We start from the raw sequence: 19,466 nt of genomic DNA, 5'->3' as shown, positions 1-19,466 counted from the left end.
ACAATAATTTCACATAGTAAATGTGCACTCTCCCTTTCTCCCTATGTGTACACATACAATGTTATTGTTATTAAAATCACTCCTGTAGGAGTCGTTCCTTTTAGAAATGCCTGAAAACAGCAGCAAATCTCTACATTTGATATTTATACAGAAATTTTTATTTAAAACTATCACTAAATTTTGACATCCTATAACTAAAAATAGGGAGCTCTTTAAACTAACTAAAGATCATATTACAAGAAGCGCTAAATGAGAATTTTTTAAAAATTTATTTTATTGCGGTAAGTTGACTTATAATGTGTTAATGTCTGCTGTACAGCAAAGTGATTCAGTTACACATACAGATATTCTTTCTCATATGCTTTTCCATTATAGTTTATAAAGGACAATTTTTTTAAAAGATGGGGACAATGACGCAAGCGTCTTTTCAAAGAGAATTTAACACAGTGATAATATAATTCCCTCCGGGTGGAATCTAGGATTTGAACGAAGGCAAGAGGCTAGCATTTCCATTCCTATGATAACTTCTGCAGCACGCGGGACCATGACTTAATTGACTTCTTAGTTTTAATACATTTTAATTGCGTATATTTGAATTTAATCCAATTTAACTCTAGTACACTTTAACTCACTCTTTCACCTGGTTTTGTGTGTGACTTCAATTTAACTTCAAGTTGAAGATTCTTAGAAGCCCTCTGTAGCTGAGCTTTGGAACACAGAAGCAAACTGCATCTTGTCTGTTCAGAATTTAAGGCATGAATACCCAACTGTAGGTATCTCCTCTGAGGAACAGCTACAGCACAGCCCTCCATACCATACCACACCCCACTGGCATGGCTCACTAAATGACTACCCTTTTCACTCCCTAGAAAGCATTTGATAACAGGCCAATGCCTGGATTAAATACACTGAGATTACCAAATACACTTAATTCTTGGAGGAAAAATTATACCTGTAGTAGTGTGCTAGGGCTGCCAAAACAAAATACCAGACTGGATGGCTCAAACCACGGAAATCTACTTTCATACAGTTCTGGAGGCTAAAAGTACAAGATCAGGTCTCAGCAAGGTTGGTTTCTTTTGAAGCTTCATTCCTTGACTTACAAATGGCCACTTTCTTGGTGTGTCCTCCCAGGGCCTTTCTTCTGCACCTGAGTGTCCCTGGGGTCTCTTTTTAGGTCCAAATTTCCTCCTTGAATAAAGACACCAGCTAGAATGGATTAGGGTCCACATTAAGGGACTTATTTTAACATAACAACCTCTTTAAAAGTCCTGTCACCTAATACAGCCACAGTCTGAGTTACTGGGCTTGTACTAGAGCTTCAAAATATGAATTTAGGGGTGGGGGCACAAATCAGTACCTAACAAAAGGTAACTAGGTTCATTTCTCTCTGTTCTAGGCATTAATTTAGGCTTTGTTTTAGAGCCGAAGCAAACTTTTTCAGCCATCCTTCCCTCAAGCAGTCTGTACAGAAAGAAGTGATTTGGGGATTACATTCCATGTAGCCCTACAAGCATCATATGGGGTCCCCTTGGGTACTTAATACATAACGACATCCGTGGTCTATTTATCTATCTATCGCAAAAGGGTTAATTAACTGTTTTGAGAGTCACCAAAAAGTTGTTCAGCAACTGATCTTATAGACTGCCTCTGAAACCAGAATAATGGTTTTACAATCCTTTTCTCTAAATGTTTGCCAGTTAATTTAGAAATAGGCAAAGGCACATCTGGAATCCCTTTGGTCTTTCCTGGAATGCATTGTTAATGGTGAGGAAACTATTGCAGAGTGTCCAAAGGCTCCTTAGTATTTTTGAGAAGCAGTAACAAAGAGTTAAGATGGGAAAGGCAACATGAAAGGCCTAGAGTCAACTCTTGGGGCTTTTTTCCCCTTAAATTCTATTATATGTGACATGGTAAACAAAGTATTTTAAAGAAAATAAGCCAAACTAATAGTATCGAGGGAAATCTCATTCTTTTTTTTTTTTTTTTCTTCCCCTTTTATGGTCACTTCAGCATATGGAAGTTCCTGGGCTAAGGGTTGAGTTGGAGCCACAGCTGCCAGCCTACACCACAGCCACAGCAATGCCAGATCTGAGCTGCATGTGCAACCTACACCACAGCTTGCAGCAATGCTGAACAAGGCCAGGGATTGAAATCACATCCTCTCGGACACTATGTTGGGTTCTTACCCTGCAGAGCCACAAGGGAACTCCAATCTTCTTGTTCTTGATGCTGCATATCCACCAAAAACCAATCTTAAGACATAACTTATTACGACACACCTATGGTCAGACTGCAAAATGCACTTGATTTTACCAAGCTTATAACGCCATTTGTGTTGAGTAAGTGGATTAGAACCTCCTAAATGTGCCTGCAACATTCAGGAAACTGCATATACTATTCTCAAGAGAATCACGTTTTATACTTCAAATGGTTATTTATCTTATATATCCAGTGAGTCTTACAGCATACAGCAATTTACACTTTATTTGAGGTAGTATTAAGACCAGCACTAATAACACTGAGCAGAGAATATAGTTTATTAATTTATCAGTCAGCATAATATGCATCTGTCACCACAGTATGACCCTTATACTCTAATGCACACAAACAACTAGGCTTGAGGAAAATTTTGCTTGTAGGTCCTATTTGACTGCTAATGCACTGACAATAAAAATGGGACCCTTGCTCTTAAGTATTTAAATAGTAAATAGTAAATGTGTGTGTAAGTAGTAAATGTGGGAGGACTGGTATTTTCTGTTCATTATTACTTTCAAAAGAGCATCAGATGAAGAAGTCTCATTAAAAGCAACCTATGGAGTTCCTGTTGTGGCTCAGTGGTAAACGAATCCGACAAGGAATCATGAGGTTGTGGGTTCGATCCCTGGCCTTGCTCAGTGGGTTAAGAATCCAGCATTGCCATGAGCTGTGGAGTGGGTCGCAGACATGGCTCGGATTCTGCGTTGCTGTGGCTTTGGCATAGGCGGGTGGCTACAGCTCTGATTCGACCCCTAGCCCGGGAACCTCCATATGCCACAGGAGCGGCCCTAGAAAAGGTAAAAAGACAAAAAAAAAAAGCAACCTACTCAAGTATGAACAAAACTTAAAATTCTGGGCATTATACTGAAACTTTCAGCATAGATGATACTTAAGGAATATTTTCTTTCCTCTAGATTTAATTAGCCAAGTCTAGAGACTTCATTCAAAATTCTTAAGAAAAAAAAGTGGCTTATAAATATCGGTTCTATTAGAGCAGAAAAAGAAAAAAGAAAACCTTTATACCACTCTTACTTGGCAAATAGAAACAGTTCAACAATCTTATAAATGTGTTACGAGCTTATCTTTTCCCTACAAAGATAGTCAAACAGCAAATAGACACTGAATGTGGAATAATCAAGCAACAGTTTCCCTTGTTTGTGGTGCCATAATTTGTATTTACTAACCTTTTAGGTCATGGATTTTTTGAAAATTGCATGTCAGTATTCCTTTGTGATTCCTACTCTCCTTTTCCCTTCTCTATTGATATCTGTTACCTTTTGGTCTCCTCACACTGCAATTTTCTCCTTTTATTTTCCTGTTATGCCCACCACACAGTAGAAACCTGGAGTGTAACTGATCCCACCTCCAGTAATCTTTTTCTTATTCTAGAGTTTCCAGATTGGAATGGGAGAAAGAAGACCGAGGTGCCACCCAAGTATTACCTATTGCACAAAGTGTGTGCGGAAGAGCGTCTTCTCGCCCTTCATTTTGTATCTACTTAACTAACGGCGCTATTGTGCCCAAACGCAGGTATTGGCCAAGAACTACATTTCCAAAATGGCTTTATTCCTTTTGAGTTGGCATCAGTCTATAAAATACAATATACTTCCACTGCAACCAACCCTTTTTCTACACCCAATATTACCCAACATACAGAGGCTGAACCTAAGCTACTGTGGACAACAGATTCACATGTGCTTAATTCAGTAGAGAGCCGGAAAAGCCGTTGGACTGATGTTTAAAAAAAAGCGTTAAAAGAAAAAAACCCACAGCAAGCAATCCCAAGAGGCGGGCGTTGCCTGAGATCACACCCTCCCGCCGCCAGGCCCACGGCGAGCACGCCTCCTCGCCGTGGCCACGCCCCCGCCGCCTCGCCCGTGACCACGCCTCCTTCGACCCCGCCCCGCCGCGGCCACGCCCGACGTGCGGCGCGGGAGCCGCCGGGCCGGGGGGCGGGGCCTGTTCCGCCCCTCCCCCCGCCGCCGCCGCCGGCGGCCTCCGCGCGGGCCTCCCAGCCCGTATTCCACTCACTTTGTTCTCCGCCTTTGTCCTAATCCACACCAGCAGGTGGAGCCGCAGTTAAAGTTTCCGAGTCCATTCCGGGAGCGGGAGCCCATCTTGCTCGCCGCAGAGGCCCTCGCTGGAGGAGGAGGGTCAGAGCTCGGGTGCAGCCAATCGCGGGCAACGCTGCTAGTTATCAGAGCAGAATGGGCTGTAGTTTAGTGAAATAGGAAAGCTGCAAAACACAGTGGAGTGTTCCCGTGTAAATAAAAAGAGGAAAAAAAAGTTTCTCAAGTCGCCGCTGCACGACGTCGGGCCGGCGCCGGGGCGGGGGTCTGCGCTCTCCCGAGCGGCCGCGCGCTGGACTTTATTGTGCCGCAACAAGCCCCCGTTCCCATTGTTTGTGTTTTTTTCAAAATATGGCAAAGGTTCAGGTGAACAATGTAGTGGTGCTGGATAACCCTTCTCCTTTCTACAACCCATTCCAGTTCGAGATCACCTTCGAGTGCATCGAGGACCTGTCTGAAGGTGAGTCGGGCGCCCGCCAGCCGCCGGGCTGTCAGTTGCGGGCTGCAGACGTTGAAAGTTTCCCGGGCCCGGCCTCGCGCGGGCAGTCGGTGCTCGGCGCCGGGCGAGCTGCGGTCTCGGCTCTGCGGAGGGAAACTTGAAGTTGATGGACGACGGCCGCCGAGGCGTGCGCGGCGTTCGGCCGCAGCCGGGGCGCCTGCTGCGGCTCAACTTGCGAGGAACTTGTTCGAGCGGAGGTAGCCATGTTGTCAGCTTTGTCTGGCGGGCGGGCGGTTCACGAGACCCGCACTCTCTCCCGCGGCACCGGCCAGGGGTCGCGCCGGGCTGGCCCCGAGCCGCGAATGGCTTCCACGGCCCCCGCGGTCCCGGCGACGAGGTGGAAAGGGAGAGGCATGTGTGTGGTCGCGCCGGCGAGTTAGCAGCGGAGCCATCTTACCAAGAGTAGAGAATTGGGCCACCGACCCCGGCGTCACGACGCCTCCTCTCCGCGGGTGACGAACACGGCGCCCCGCCTGCCCACCTTCCTGCCCCGGAGCGAGAGGCAGATCCATTTTTAGAGCTAATGCCGGAGTTACCGTACACTCCTGGGTGGCCATGCCCGGCCGCTTCGGGGAGGAGAGCGAGGCTGTCCTCGCGCTGATTTCTGGCTCCCTCGACCAACCAGCGGGGGAGGCGGGCGCAGGCTCGGCCCCTCGGCGCCGCGGGCCGGCGACGGCGCTCCCCGGGGGCCGCGGGTGCTCCCGGGCCGGCGCTCCAGGGCCGGCGCCGGGGATGCTCGAGGCGCCTGGGGGATGCTGGCGCGCAGGCTCGCCCCGACCGGCGTGGACTCCTCATCCTTAAGGACCGAAATCTTCTCTCAGGAAGAAAATATTGCTAGCTAGGTGGTTACATTTAACCCAAATGCAGAAATAAGTAAAATATTTAAATAGTTTCCAGGACCTTATCACTGGTTTCTAAGTAGTCTGAAAGAAGACTTTCTTCAAGAACGTGTTGAACTCTAATTAAAATAACTCCACATCCAAATAACCTGAACATAAAACACAAAAAAGTGGGCTAGGAAATAAAAGGTTAAGTCCTGATGGTAATGCAGAAATTTGTGCCATTTTTTCTAAGTCCATTTTTAAGGTCTTAAAAAAGATAAATATTTTTAGTATGTGCAGTAATATTTAGAAAGCTAAAGTTTGCTAAGGTCTTACTCTCGCGATTTTACTAAAATTGTCCAGTGCTTCATTTTGAAAATTTGAGGAGGAAAAAGTTTTAACTTCACCAACGGTAATTTTAAAATTAAATAGACGTACTTTTAACTTACAGGTGTGTTTAACAAAGTGCATTTTTAAAAATATGCTAACCATGGCATGTAAAGCACTTTCACTTTAAAAATTGGTTTTTAATCTCTATATCATGTATTTTATGTAGGGTGTTAACGTTTTAAATTACAGAAACAACATGCTTACTGTAATAAACTTTTTAAAAGTTGTGCAGACATAATAACGTAACCATTCTCTATACTCAGTGCCTCCCCCATTTCACTCATCTATAAGTAATTATAATACTTTAGTCTGTGCTTTTCCATGTAGTTTTACTACATACATAAAGCCTATGTGCACATATATAAGTAGGGCACGTTTTGAAAGACGATTCATTTGTTGAACTAATTCCTAAATAGGCCATTGATAATAAAATTAAAACAGATTAATAGGGTACTCTGAAGCTACTTGGTTACTTTCCCATAGTATACAGGCCTACATTCATAGGCATTTCAACCACTAGGCCCATTTTCATGCCCATTAGTCTGATTTTTCCTTTTTATTTTCAGTTGCATATAAAAGTGGGCAAATGCAAGAGGGAAACTTTTGATGAATCAACTCCACCTTATACTGGAGTATTTAGGCATTGGAAGTTCTCGAAATTACAAGTATTTGTCAAGTGATGCCTTCCATTTTAGAGCCAGTTCTGAACGGGGAAGATAGATGATTCAGGATGTTGTTAGAGGGCTTTGCCATTGGGTGGCTGAAACCTGCCATTGGTAGAAGCTGAATTGTGTTCCACTTGTAACTGGGATCTGTTTAGAACCCAGCTAATCACATCAGAATCTTTACAGTATTGATGTCAGGAATACATCTACTTCGACTTGTATACCTCACCTCCCTGGGCACCTATGTAAGCATTTATTTAGTAATTTTTAAGAGTTTAAGCTGAGTCATACCAAAGCTGCAAAGGAATCTTTCAGAAAGGTGCCATGCTTAGGTACTCCACCTAGAGGCTGTGTGGATTAAGGAAATTGAGTTCACTTATTAGCAAAGGTTTCTTAGAGGTCCCATCTTGTATACTGCAATTCTTTAAAAATTTTGTTCTTGAAATTAAACTACAGAATATTCTTTTTTTTTTTTTTGTGGCATATGGAATTCCCAGGCTAGGGGTTGAATTGGAGTTGCAGCTGTTGGCCTTCACCACAGCCACAGCCACCGCCAGATCCGTAACCCTCTGAGTGGGTCCATGGATGGATCCCATGTCCTCATGGATATTAGTCAGGTTTGTTACCTGCTGAGCCACAATGGAAACACCAGAATATTCTGAAGAGATATCTCCACTTTATAATTTTGTCTCAAGTCCCAAGCCAGAGGTTGGCTACCATTTTTCATACTTGTCAGTAGCCTCCAAATATTTTCACCTTTCTTTAAAAGCTGCCCCCGGAGTTCCCGTTATGGCGCAGTGGTTAACGAATCCAACTAGGAACCATGAGGTTGCTGGTTCGATCCCTGTCCTTGCTCAGTGGGTTAACGATCCAGTGTTGCCGTGAGCTGTGGTATAGGCTGCAGACGTGGCTCAGATCCCGAGTTGTTGTGGCTCTGGCGTAGGCTGGCGGCTACAGCTCCAATTCGACTCCTAGCCTGGGAACCTCCGTATACCATGGGGGTGGCCCTAGAAAAGGCAAAAAGACCAAATAAATAAATAAATAAATAAACTGCCCCATAGCTTTGCTTCAGAAAAAGCCTTGATGAGTACTTACTTTTAAGAGAATTTAGTTGTTTCTACTGTGAGATTGTATAGGGCTAGGACAGCAATCCACAGATTTAAGCAGCTTTTCTATAAGTCTGGGAACTAGGAGACCTTGTATGTGTTTGATCTGATGGTCACCAAGCCTGTACAAGTTTTCACTGACTTTACTGCTTCCTTTGTTATGCCTTCTGTGGATTCCTGATTCTCTGCTTCTTTATTGAACAGAACTTTTTTTTTAAGTAATCAATATCAGTAATTATAGCTACTGTCAGTTGAATACTTACAATGAACCAGAATTAAATGGTGCATCATACTTTCAAACCTCAGCTTGTTCTAATTCACAAAGACTATTATAGTTCCCCCTAGATCACAGGTCTTCCCAAGTAGTGTAATTAGTTTGAAATTCCCTTGGCGACTGCCCTCACTCCCACCACAAATTGAGATGCTTGTGGGCTGGGATTACCATGATTAAATCAAACAATTAGTTAATTTTTAAATAAACGAGTAAACTCCTTCAACTGATGATCTGTGTAAAGCATCTCATCCTATCCCTTCTTCTTTTGAATGCAGAGGGCAAGAAAATGAAAACTGGACTAAAAAAAATTAGGAACAAAACAACTGATGCTAATTTATAAATAAGTACCCAGTAGCTACAGCAAGCACCCATAGCATAAAAATTAAGGTACAGGTGTTGCCTGAGTTACAGTTCATATTTGTTAAGTCTAGGTTATCTCCTCATGGCCTCTGCTCTCAGCTATTAATACCCCTCCTCCACCCCACAATTAGGTTTCTTTATTCCACCCACTATTCATTTGAGAGCTAGAAAGAGAAGAATTTATCTTCCTTAGATTTTTGGAAAGAGCCCAGGCTTTTGAGCAGCAAAGACATAGTTTAGATTCTGATTCTTTGATTTACTAGCTGTGTGTATTTGGGTAGATTACTTAGCCCCTCAGAGTCAACTTTCCTATTTGTATAATAGGTATAATTAAATCCATATGAGACAAAGCTGTTGAGGTTTAAACAGGTGTGAAGTGGCAAGATCAGTGGGCAGCATATAGTAGGTATTTTATAAAAAGGCTTATAAATCATAAGCATGTTTCTGTGCTGGACCACAAATGCCAACTAAGCCAAGAGCACTATAGGTAGTAGTACAGATACATACGAAATTAACAAAAGCATTGTGAAAACCTCTATGTGACATGCCCAGTCTTATCCTCACTCAACTAGTTTAGTAGCTTCCATCCCTTTCTTCTGAACACTGTTTCTCTACTTGACTTTTGGGTTACCTACATCATTGGCCATTAGTTTTGTAACTTACTTTATTGATCTTCCTCATCTCCCTGACCTCTTTGAGCCAGGCCCCAAGCTCACTCCCTAGGAATCCTACCTATTTTCAAGGCTCTGCATATGAACAGTTTCCAAGTTTTTACAGACCTTTTCTTTATCTCCACTTACTCATTATCTTCACTATTTGAACTCCTGGATTGTTTTCCTCCCCTGCCCCCTGTAAAAACAATTGCCACCTCTTCCTTCAAGGTTTATCCAGAGTGTTACTGCTTCTCACCCCCAGGTTCCAAGCCACCATAATTTCTTGCCTCAACTGAACTATTCTCCTATTTCTTCCCTTGCCCTCTTGCAGCCTGTGCTGAACACAGCAGCCCAAAGGATCCTCCTAAAATCAAAGTCAGATCATGTCATTCCTCCACTCCAAGCCCTCCTATGGCTTCCCATGACACTCAGTGTAAAAGCCAAAATTCTTTATGACGGCCTTCGAAACCTTGCACCATCTGACCAATCTCATGGTCACTTATTTTCCCCTTTGCTCATTCTGCTCCTGCTCTGGCAGCCTTGCTTTCTCTGGAACATGCCGAGCACAGGCCTACCACCAGGCCTTTGTACTTGCTGTTCCTTCTGACTAGATATTCATACTGCTTGTTCCCACTCTTAATCTTCATCAGCAAATAGATGATCGCATGAGATGTCAGATGCAGAACGCTGCATCTAGAAATGTGCTGGAAGCTGGAGATAACGGTGGTCTAGGTCTGGGACAGAACCATGATATAAGAAGAGAAAGTATTAAACCGAAGGGATCTTCTAATTCAATAAATTGCAATTTATAATACAGCGTGAATATGTACTCTTACCATCTATTTAGGGAACAAAAATGATAACACGTGCTGGCACTGACTAGATTCTCCACAAGTGACCCAGAAACAACCCTATGGAAGTGCTGGTATAGAGTCTGTGTAGTGAATCCAAGAGGCAGGCCAGATAGTGCCAGACACTCTAAGAGGACCAAGACGTCTCAGAGATAACTTGTATCTGTAGGGTGATCTTCCTTTCCCTACTAAGAGGCCCCTTCCAAAGAGCAGTTATTTTACTCATCCCTGGGTCCTTCTCGAGAGCACAATGTAAAAGGTGCTCAGTAAAGTCTGAATTAACATAATGACTGAATTACGTGGAATGTCTTGAGTTGCACTTAACTTTGTCTTGTTCCTGCCTATTCCCTCTGTATATACTCTGATGTATCTAGTGGTATAATGATCCCTGGTTTCTTCTTCCCAGAATAAAGAACAAATGACATGAAGAGGTGCCATGAGGGAAAAACCTGACTGGATCTTTACCAGTTGATGAGCTGGAGCCCTAATGGGCTTCTGAGCCACAAGAGAAGTTTGCAAATTAATGATTTTTCTGCTTTGGAGCTCTTTGATGAGTCAGATCTGTGCAACATAGTATAGGGCAGCCCTTCCAAAGTGTGTTTATCAGGTTGTTAAAAGATGACATGCAGAAAGGCGGGGGGAGGGATTTCTTAGCCAAATAAATTTGGGAAATACTGTATTAATGTTACCAATGGTCTTTACTGAAGGGTTTCTCAGACCACTTGCTCTGCCATTGTGCTTGATGAATCCTCAAGAGAAGGTGGCAGCATTTCCCAAATTTTTGGTCATTGTTGTTTTGTTCCTGAGGAGCCCAGACCAGGGACCAGTGTTTCATAAAACAGCATTCTGAGAAACTCTGGTATGAAATGTAAGCATTTTATAAGGAGCACTTCAGTGTCTTTCGATTTTCTGCTATGAGAAGCCAATTTTAACAGCTGATGTATGGTTAAGTGGACATTCAAAGGGTCTTTGATGTCATCTTGTAATTACTGAATATGAAATAATGTTTTGGTTTTTAACCCTAGACCTGGAATGGAAAATTATCTATGTGGGTTCTGCAGAAAGTGAAGAATACGATCAAGTTTTAGACTCTGTTTTAGTGGGCCCTGTTCCTGCAGGAAGGCATATGTTTGTATTTCAGGTAAGATTATTCTTGGTAAATATGTAAGTTAAAATACATTTCTAAATGGTCCTTAACCCTCTCCTTTTGGGTTAAATCACTGGCTCTGCTGCATTCACTTTTTATCTGCTTCTGTCATTGTTTTAAGAAGTCTCTAGGTCATAAGGAATGCCACCTCCTTATTTTGTGTGCCGAGAGATGTTATTGTCATGTTTACTTCAGGGTTTGCACAGCATGCAGTAAACCTTACACTGTGTCATGGCACACATGATGGTTAATTTCGGGCTCTTCCTGGGAATATCTACCTTGAGGGTGGCTGTCCAGCGGCCCCAAACAGGGATTCCAAATGCTTACTACTAACTAGTATAGGTAGTAATTTACACTTTCAAATTATAGTATCAGTCACTAGGAATAATAACAAAACAACAGTTTATTACAGCATAATCAGTAGTTCAGTTAGGTTAACAGGTATGTTAGAAGAGAGAGATCTACGAGATCATGGGTCATTGGAACTAAATGAAGTCCAGTGGTCTACTAAAGCATCAAATCTACACCTCTTATAGAGAATTCCTGTTACAAATACACAACTCTGTCATTCATGAGGAGAAATTCTACTAATACAATTGTGTTCTCAGATGCCACTGATAGTATTTAGGTCTGTGCCAAGGCTTCAGACATTGTCTTCTGTATTCAAAAATATTACTTCTTTTAATCCATGGCAAATTGTTGTATAAAACTATTCCGTCACTTCTCCATTATCCCTGTTTATTAGGAGATATTTATAATAGTCCAAAGAGTAACTAGCCATAGCTTTTTAAAAAACTTAATTTTGTTACAAGTATTTCTACCCAACAGAGTTCTATCGGTTAAAGTAGAGCTCACTGAGAAGACTCACAGAAAGAAAATCTAACTTTTCTATCCTTGACCTCTCACTTTTCTCACTTCACAGGTGAGATCTGTTTAAATGAATACTGTTGATCACATAATCCCACCAGCTATGGGCTAAGAATCACTCAAATATATGGTATCATTACAGCTGCTGCCCCTCCCTCCCATCTCCTCAATATAGAATTCAGAACCTTGGTCTCCCATCCTTAGTGCTTTTTATTAAATCTAAATAAATGATTAAGAAAAGCTTAAACATTACTAAAAGGCTCCAATATATTAACTAAAAGCATAGTTAGCCTGAGTTGTGAGAGTGAATAATCTTGGTGAAGGACGGGTTATCAGAGGATGCCTGTTGGGTGGGGGGAAGCACTGCAGTCGTAGACCTGAGTCACATCTCACTCTGCTGCTTGTTAGCCATGTGTGACTTTAGACAGGCTCCAACCTCCCTTGTTCTCTCCACTCATTTATAAAATGTGAATAGCATCCTACCTCATAACAGTGTTCGGAGGATTAAAAGAGGAACCCGGCAGATAAGTATAATCACTGATAGACAGTGCCCTATTTCGATAATTAGAACCAAGGTTTTTTTAAATTCTTTTAGCTGCTGCTGCTTCTTTTTTTTTTTTTTTTTTTTGGTCTTTTTTGTCTTTTTGTCCTTTTAGGGCCACACCCGTGGCATATGGAGGTTCCCAGGCTAGGGGTCTAACTGGAGCTACAGTTGCCGGCCTACGCCAGAGCCACAGCAATGCCAGATCCAAGCTGCGTCTGCAACCTGCACCACAGCTCACAGCAACACCAGATCCCTAACCCACTGAGCAAGGCCAGGGATTGAACGTGCAACCTCAAATTTCCTAGTTGGATTCATTCCATGACAGGAACTCCCTTTTAGCGTCCTGAAATTGTTATATAAAGAAGTAGTATTTGCTTTGACCCACAAGCCTGGAGAACCTGTAATTCACAGGTAGTAATTCATGATGTAAGAAACTTAATTGGGGATGTAGTGATATACCTTTTGATGCTGCTAGAAGTGTTGCAAATAAATGCCATGTTTTTGAAAAAGCCCTTAAAGAATCTCTTCTATGTGTTTAAGGATACTCCTCAGCTTTTGCCTTGGAGTGTTGTAGGAAAAATATTATTCAAAATTATTTCCCTCTGGTGATTTTCCAGTGATTTTTTTTACCTTGGTATCTGTGCAGATGTTGCCAAAAGTACAGAGGAAGTTGTGTGTGATTTAGATCATATGTTCAGCTTATGCATTTTTTAAAATTCACCATTATCAGCAGAAAGGGACTAAAATAGTTTTTGTTTCATGTTTTTAAACAAACTACCATAGTATTCTCCTATTCTTCCATGACTTTAACTCTCAGGATGAACATGCGTTTCTCCTGAGTGTGTAAAGAGGCTAGCAGGAAGGTGCCTGGACATCTAACTAGTATTGCTTGTTGGAGTGAAAAATCTCTGCTTATCACTTCTCCATCCTAAATGATCTGAGACGTCTGCAAATTCTCTCCTTGAATTTGCTCAAGCTGCATCCTTTAGCAAACAAATTTTAAAACACAAACAAGCCTCGGACGAGTTTGTTGAGCAGATGGGAAGCAATATGGGGGGAAAGTTCCCACCGTACTGAACTAACTCTATTTCCCATCTCTACCCAAAGACAGATAGCATATTCTCAGGACAGGCCCTCTGTCCCCATTCTGGTATCTCTCCAGAGGTCATAAACCATGTCAGGGTAGGAACTGAGTTCTGAATGAATTTCAGAATACAAATACTCTGTCCCTAGAGCTATGCCAGACTTGTGATTACAAAGATGAACTGGATAGGACTCCTGCCCAGGATAAAGCCTAGAATCTCAGAGAAGATTGAAGGGTAACATATTTAGATTGTTAGACATACATTAGTAGAGAATTTGTGTCAAGTAATATGAGTGCATAAAGAGTGCTATTAATTATACCTTTGAATTAGAAAGGGTTTTGCCGAGAGGCATATATTTGATGAAAGCTTCAGAAGATGAATTTTTCAGAATGTTAGGAAAGGACCTTTCAGGCCAAGGGAACAGTATATGCTAGACAGGAAAGACTATCACTACATTTTAAAGAACCTACATTTCTAGAAGAAGAGATGTGGCGTAAAAGGGGTGTGGTATTGGTTGGAGACCAGTTGTAAAGGGCCTTAGAAGCGTTAAAGAAGTGAAATTTTTATCTCAGAATCTGAGGTTTTAAAACCTGGTGAAGGGATAGGAATGGATCTGGGTTTAGATGGCTGCTGTATAAATTGGCTAGAGCTGGGGGAGAGCAGTAGGGAAGCTTTGGTAATATTCCAGATAAGAGATGAAGACTTGGATTATGCTTTGAGATGACAGATGTCAAGACTCACTAGACGTTTTTAGTCTAGGTGACTAGGTAGATGATTTATGCCTTTTTAGGTCCCCTACATGTAGTAGGTATATAGCAGTCACTAGTCTGTTACGAAAATGGCTTGACTGAGAAGGCCAGCCAGGAGCCTTCCCAAGCTAAGGCATTGGCTGAAGTCTTTACCCAGGCTTGTCCCGTGGATGTGCTTTGGTGCCCTAGTAAGAGTAAGCCGATCTGCTGGGGCTTCAAGCACCTACCACTGAGAATGGCTCTTTGGGTTGTGCTCAGATGCCTCACTGTCACTGCCTGTCCCGTCTGTGCCTCCTTCCAACCAGTGTCCTCACTGTCTTGCCCATGGCTATGGACAGGGCCCCCGTGCTGCTCATGCTCTCAGCCACCTCTAGCTCACTTGCCTCACCTCCTGCCTTTGTCACAGTTCAGCTTACAGCAGTTTGATTCAGAACAGGATCATTGATTACCTCTGCCTAAAACAAACTTTACCATCAGTGAATTTCCATAGTATATGTGATTTAGTATTTTTTGACAATCTGCTATACTATGTAACTATTTCCATTCCATTTTCAGTTTTACATTAATTTACTATGAGAATATCTGTGAGGGTTGGGTGAGTGGGTGTGAGAATGTGTCCTGGGAAATTGGACAATCAACATTTGCTGCCAAAAGGCTGTGTGGAGGATAATTGAATATTTACTAATTTAGATCTGAAAATTATGACTAGGAAGGGTTGGAATCAATAAGACTATTGATTTGTTTACTGTATTTTATAAAAGGTTTTATAATTGAATATTGTATAATTCCTCATGAACCACCATAGACTGTATGTAGCCAGATTTATTTTCTTCTAGAAGTAGTGATGTTTTCAAGTACCCAGGGTACTTCAGTATACTGTGGAGAAACATGAACTATGTTTTCTAGCTATAATCAGTCTCGAAAATGAACATGTGGAGTTCCCGTCGTAGCATAGCAGAAACACGTCCAATTAGGAACCATGAGGTTGCAGGTTCAATCCCTGGCCTCACTCATTGGGTTAAGGATCTGGCGTTGCCGTGAGCTGTGGTGTAGGTCACAGACGTAGCTTGGATCCTGTGTTGCTGTGGCTGTGGTGTAGGCTGGCAGCTACAGCTCCGACTGGACCCCTAACCTGGGAACCTCCATATGCCATGGGTGTGGCCCTAAAAAGCCAAAAAAAAAAAAAAAAGTGAACATGTGCCTTCTCAGGATGATTTCTAAGTTTTTGGTTACTGTGCCCCTAACCGAAGGTGCTCAGTGTTTTAACCAGAACTCCAGTTTTGCTTGCAGTGAATAGCCTCCTGTGATGTGTATTTCTTTTCTTTTTAAATTATTCTAGGCTGATGCACCTAATCCAGGACTCATTCCAGATGCAGATGCAGTAGGTGTAACAGTTGTGCTAATTACATGCACCTATCGAGGTCAAGAATTTATTAGAGTTGGTTATTATGTAAATAATGAATACACCGAGACAGAATTAAGGGAAAATCCGCCTGTAAAACCAGACTTTTCTAAGGTAATGTATTGATTATTACTTTCATTAATTTTACAATGCAATGTTTTAAGCAGTTGCCATTTCAAAGTACACTATGAAAGTGGCTTTGAGACAAAATAAATTTGAGGTCATTGTACCAACTGAGCAAACTAATCATTGTTCCATTACCATGTATGACCTCAAACCATACCTTCAGATTAGACATTACTGATTAATATTGACTAGGCACCTTGAGAGTCTCTGATGATTTAGAAAATTGAAAGCACCTCCTATTAGAAACAGGCCTTTGTTAATGGCTCCCTGAATGGAATTTCCCATACATCATGAATCTATCCATTTCAATTTTTAGGACATTCACATTCATGTTTGTTGTACTGATTATTCAATTAACATTTTTGTGTGTTAACTCTTCCCAAAATTGGGGGGTGGGGTTGTGTTTGTTTTTTGTATGAGCATTTTTATCTCAGTATACCTATATGTTTGCTTTATCTGTTATTCTTAGAGGTGAAACTAAAGGTCTTAAATACTTCTGGTGGTAAAACAGCTTAGCTTCTGAGAGGGAAGGTGAAGTCTGTGATTTAGTATTCTCAAAAATACTGGGGACTTTATGATTTTCTATTGGGAACTGTAATAGTTTAGTAACTGGTGTTCTTTGTGAGATTGAACATAACCCTCTGCCAGACCACGCAAGAAAAATTACATGGGAGTAGAATGGAATGTTCTCCTTTCTGGTAATAAGGCTGGAATGTTTTGTATTCTGATGAGAGGAACCTTCCATTTCTAATTTATTAGTTACCTGTATGACTCCTTGTACAGCAAAAAGGAGAAACCAGAGTACTGTTTCTAAGAAGGAGCCATAATAATTAAAAGGTAGAAAACCATTAATAATGAGAGGTTATATTTGGAAAAATTTTTCATTTTCCTTGGAAATTTTACTGAAGAAACACAACATCAAGCTAGAAAGCATGTTAATTTGTTAAATAAAGTTTCCTCTGAAGCATTCAAGAGATATGCTTCCTTTTAGGAAACAAGTATAGAGTTGGATGTTATGTTGGATTAAGAAAAAGATCTGGATAATTCCCTCAGGTCCTCCATATCTAGTTTCCTTTAGGCTAGAGTAATTTCCTTGCTGCAGCCCTGGTCCTTATTTATTAGTTATGTTTAAGGTGCTTTGACTTTTGCCTCTGTATGTGAACTTAGTCCTTAGGAGTACTAAATAAAGAACCATTCTTATTAAGGTCTATTTGTATATAGTTATCTAACTTTCTTAGCGTTTACCATTTATATGTTTCCTTCTTCCTGTAGCTTCAAAGGAATATTTTGGCATCAAATCCCCGAGTCACAAGATTCCACATTAACTGGGAAGATAACACAGAGAAACTGGAAGATCCAGAGAGCAGTAATCCAAATCTACAATCACTTCTTTCAACAGATGCATTACCTTCAGCATCAAAGGGATGGTCCACGTCAGAAAACTCACTAAATGTCATGTTAGAATCCCACATGGACTGCATGTGACCACCCGCCATCCCTTTAGTACAAATTAAGCTATTAAAACACACAGAACTATTTCCCTGAAATTCCGTAAGTACATAGTCAAGATACAATGTGAAGAATTTGTTTTAAAACATCCTGTAGAAAGTTTATAAGAAAACCAGTATTTGAGCAAATTGTGGAATATAAATACAACTATTTTTAAGTAATTTTTTTCTCTAATGTGTTATTTTATTTGTTCTGAAACTAATCTGATTAAAACATATATATTATTTTCTTCTCCTCTATATGTAATTAAAGCACTTATAAAGAAAAATGAATCATTAGACCAGGTTGTAGAAATGTCTTAGCCTCTTGGACAATACTCTTTGGACCACTATTTTGCAAACCTCTGAAAGAACAAAGTTCATTTCAGCTAAAATGTGTCTTCCCGTGATAACACATAATTTGGTTTGATTTAAGGGGCAACTTTCCATTCTTTTCTCAGCATGTCCTTAAAGAAGGGATTTGAAGTCAACTGTATGCTACCAAGAACTTTAGGATCTGATTTTCCAGGCCACCTTGAAACCTCTCATGAATACTATTCAGTTCATGTACTGTTAATTGTTTATAAGGTCCCCTGGCTATGATTTTTTGTTGTTGTAACAGTTGAGGACATCAGAACACTCCTTGAATCATACATTGTTATTACCTGTCCAGAGCAGATACAAACTCCCTAAGTTTTAAGAATAGAAGAGTATAATGACTTGATCCTATTCATTAGATTTATAAAAATACTATGAACTTAACTCTTTAAAACTGTTTTGATAGGTCATCTGTTGTTGGCACTATTTATATAAAAAACAGTGGATTTGGAAAGATCTATGAAGCTTTATGATAATAGATACATTACTATTTTGGAACTATATGTATTTTCACAGGTAGTACTTGTCTCCACATCCCCCGACACTCATGCACAGTAAGATTAGGCATCTTTGTGGTTGACATAGTCTAGGTAGCTTTTCCAGATAAGTCTCTTAAAAGCAAGGAGTGCATTAACTAAATGGGCCAAAAGGTTCTTTTTCTCTGATGAGAGCTAGGTCCTTCCTCAAAGTTTCTTAGGCTCCATTAAATTAAGTATAGAATATTCTCATTATTTTTGCTGCTGAGCAACAGCCATATGATGCAGAGTTATGCAGTGCCTTCATATCTAAAACTTTTATACTGCACTTTTTAAAGCTTTTATTTTGAGGAAGGGAAAGGGGCATTTGTCTGAATATGGATTCTAAGTTGTATATATTTCCTGTCATTCTAAAAAGTGACTTTGTGAAGCAAAATTTTGCTAAATGTTAAACTTTGAAAAATTTAATATGCCAGATTAAAATATTGTCCACTAACTAGTTCACAGACTTTAAAAGTAAAAATACATCCGACTGTTAAAACAATATAAAGAAAATTTCATTTTTGTCTAATTGCAATTAAAAGAAAATGTTTACATATTAAAATGAAAATAAAAGTAATATTTCCAACCAAGAGCTTAGTGATTAATATAACAGGAACACAATATGTGCTTATTAGAAATAAAGCATATATAAGCCAAATTACCAAGTCAATTCATTGCTGAGTTTTTATTCTTATTAATTATGATTGGTTTGTATTAGCATCAGAGTGTTAGGTTTTTAATCAATTTGTAAATTGACAGCCAATTTTCACATATGTTTAAGACTTAAAAATGAGTATCTCATTTAAAATTTTCATGGTTCTATAAGGTAATTTTAATAATTAAAATGTAAAGATTTAGTATTTAAACATTAGGAAGGAAGAAACTAACATACAGATTTTATTTTTCCTGTTTAGCCTCATTTATAGATGCTGTCTGAATTATAGCTAGAAAGTTTAGAACCGTTTTTCCCTTTTTGAACATACTTAATAGCTGTGAGAAGATAAACATGAACAAATTACTTATGCCACAAGAGAGACAGGCATAGGTGAGAGGGAATGAGAATATCACTCAGCTGAGAAAACAATCAGAAGTCTGAGAAAAACTCATTCATTCATTCATAACCTTATATAACCTTATGTGTCCATGTGGTCTTACCCTCAGGTTTTAAGATTTGGAGTTTCTAGTTTTACCAAGAGGGTGTTTGTCAGGAGTTTTC

At 40.5% G+C, this 19,466-nt stretch overlaps 2 protein-coding genes across 2 annotated transcripts in view; one reads left to right on the top strand and one right to left on the bottom strand.

The window, feature by feature from the left end:
• The window catches only part of MCM9 (minichromosome maintenance 9 homologous recombination repair factor), a 96,628-nt gene that overhangs the window by 49,284 nt on the left and 27,878 nt on the right, over positions 1–19,466 (bottom strand).
• On the top strand, positions 4,231–18,911 carry ASF1A (anti-silencing function 1A histone chaperone). Its single transcript, XM_003121238.4, has 4 exons — positions 4,231–4,788; positions 10,973–11,088; positions 15,679–15,855; positions 17,140–18,911. Exons 1-4 carry the CDS (start codon positions 4,680–4,682, stop codon positions 17,350–17,352), a joined length of 615 nt encoding a protein of 204 aa, XP_003121286.1. The 5' UTR covers positions 4,231–4,679; the 3' UTR covers positions 17,353–18,911.

This window comes from Sus scrofa, chromosome 1, assembly GCF_000003025.6.
Source record: "Sus scrofa isolate TJ Tabasco breed Duroc chromosome 1, Sscrofa11.1, whole genome shotgun sequence".
Classification (NCBI taxonomy): Eukaryota; Metazoa; Chordata; class Mammalia; order Artiodactyla; family Suidae; genus Sus; species Sus scrofa.
The sequence above is the reverse complement of the archived record's forward strand: the minus strand, read 5'-3'. Positions and strand labels throughout refer to the sequence as shown.

What these genes read in the sequence shown, in the direction of transcription:
- ASF1A (XM_003121238.4), top strand. Translation starts at nt 4,680, where the DNA reads ATGGCAAAGGTTCAGGTGAACAATGTAGTGGTGCTGGATAACCCTTCT. An exon ending in GGCATATGTTTGTATTTCAG is followed by an intron (nt 11,089 to 15,678) that starts GTAAGATTATTC and finishes AAATTATTCTAG; the next exon opens with GCTGATGCACCTAATCCAGG. An exon ending in TAAAACCAGACTTTTCTAAG is followed by an intron (nt 15,856 to 17,139) that starts GTAATGTATTGA and finishes TTCTTCCTGTAG; the next exon opens with CTTCAAAGGAATATTTTGGC.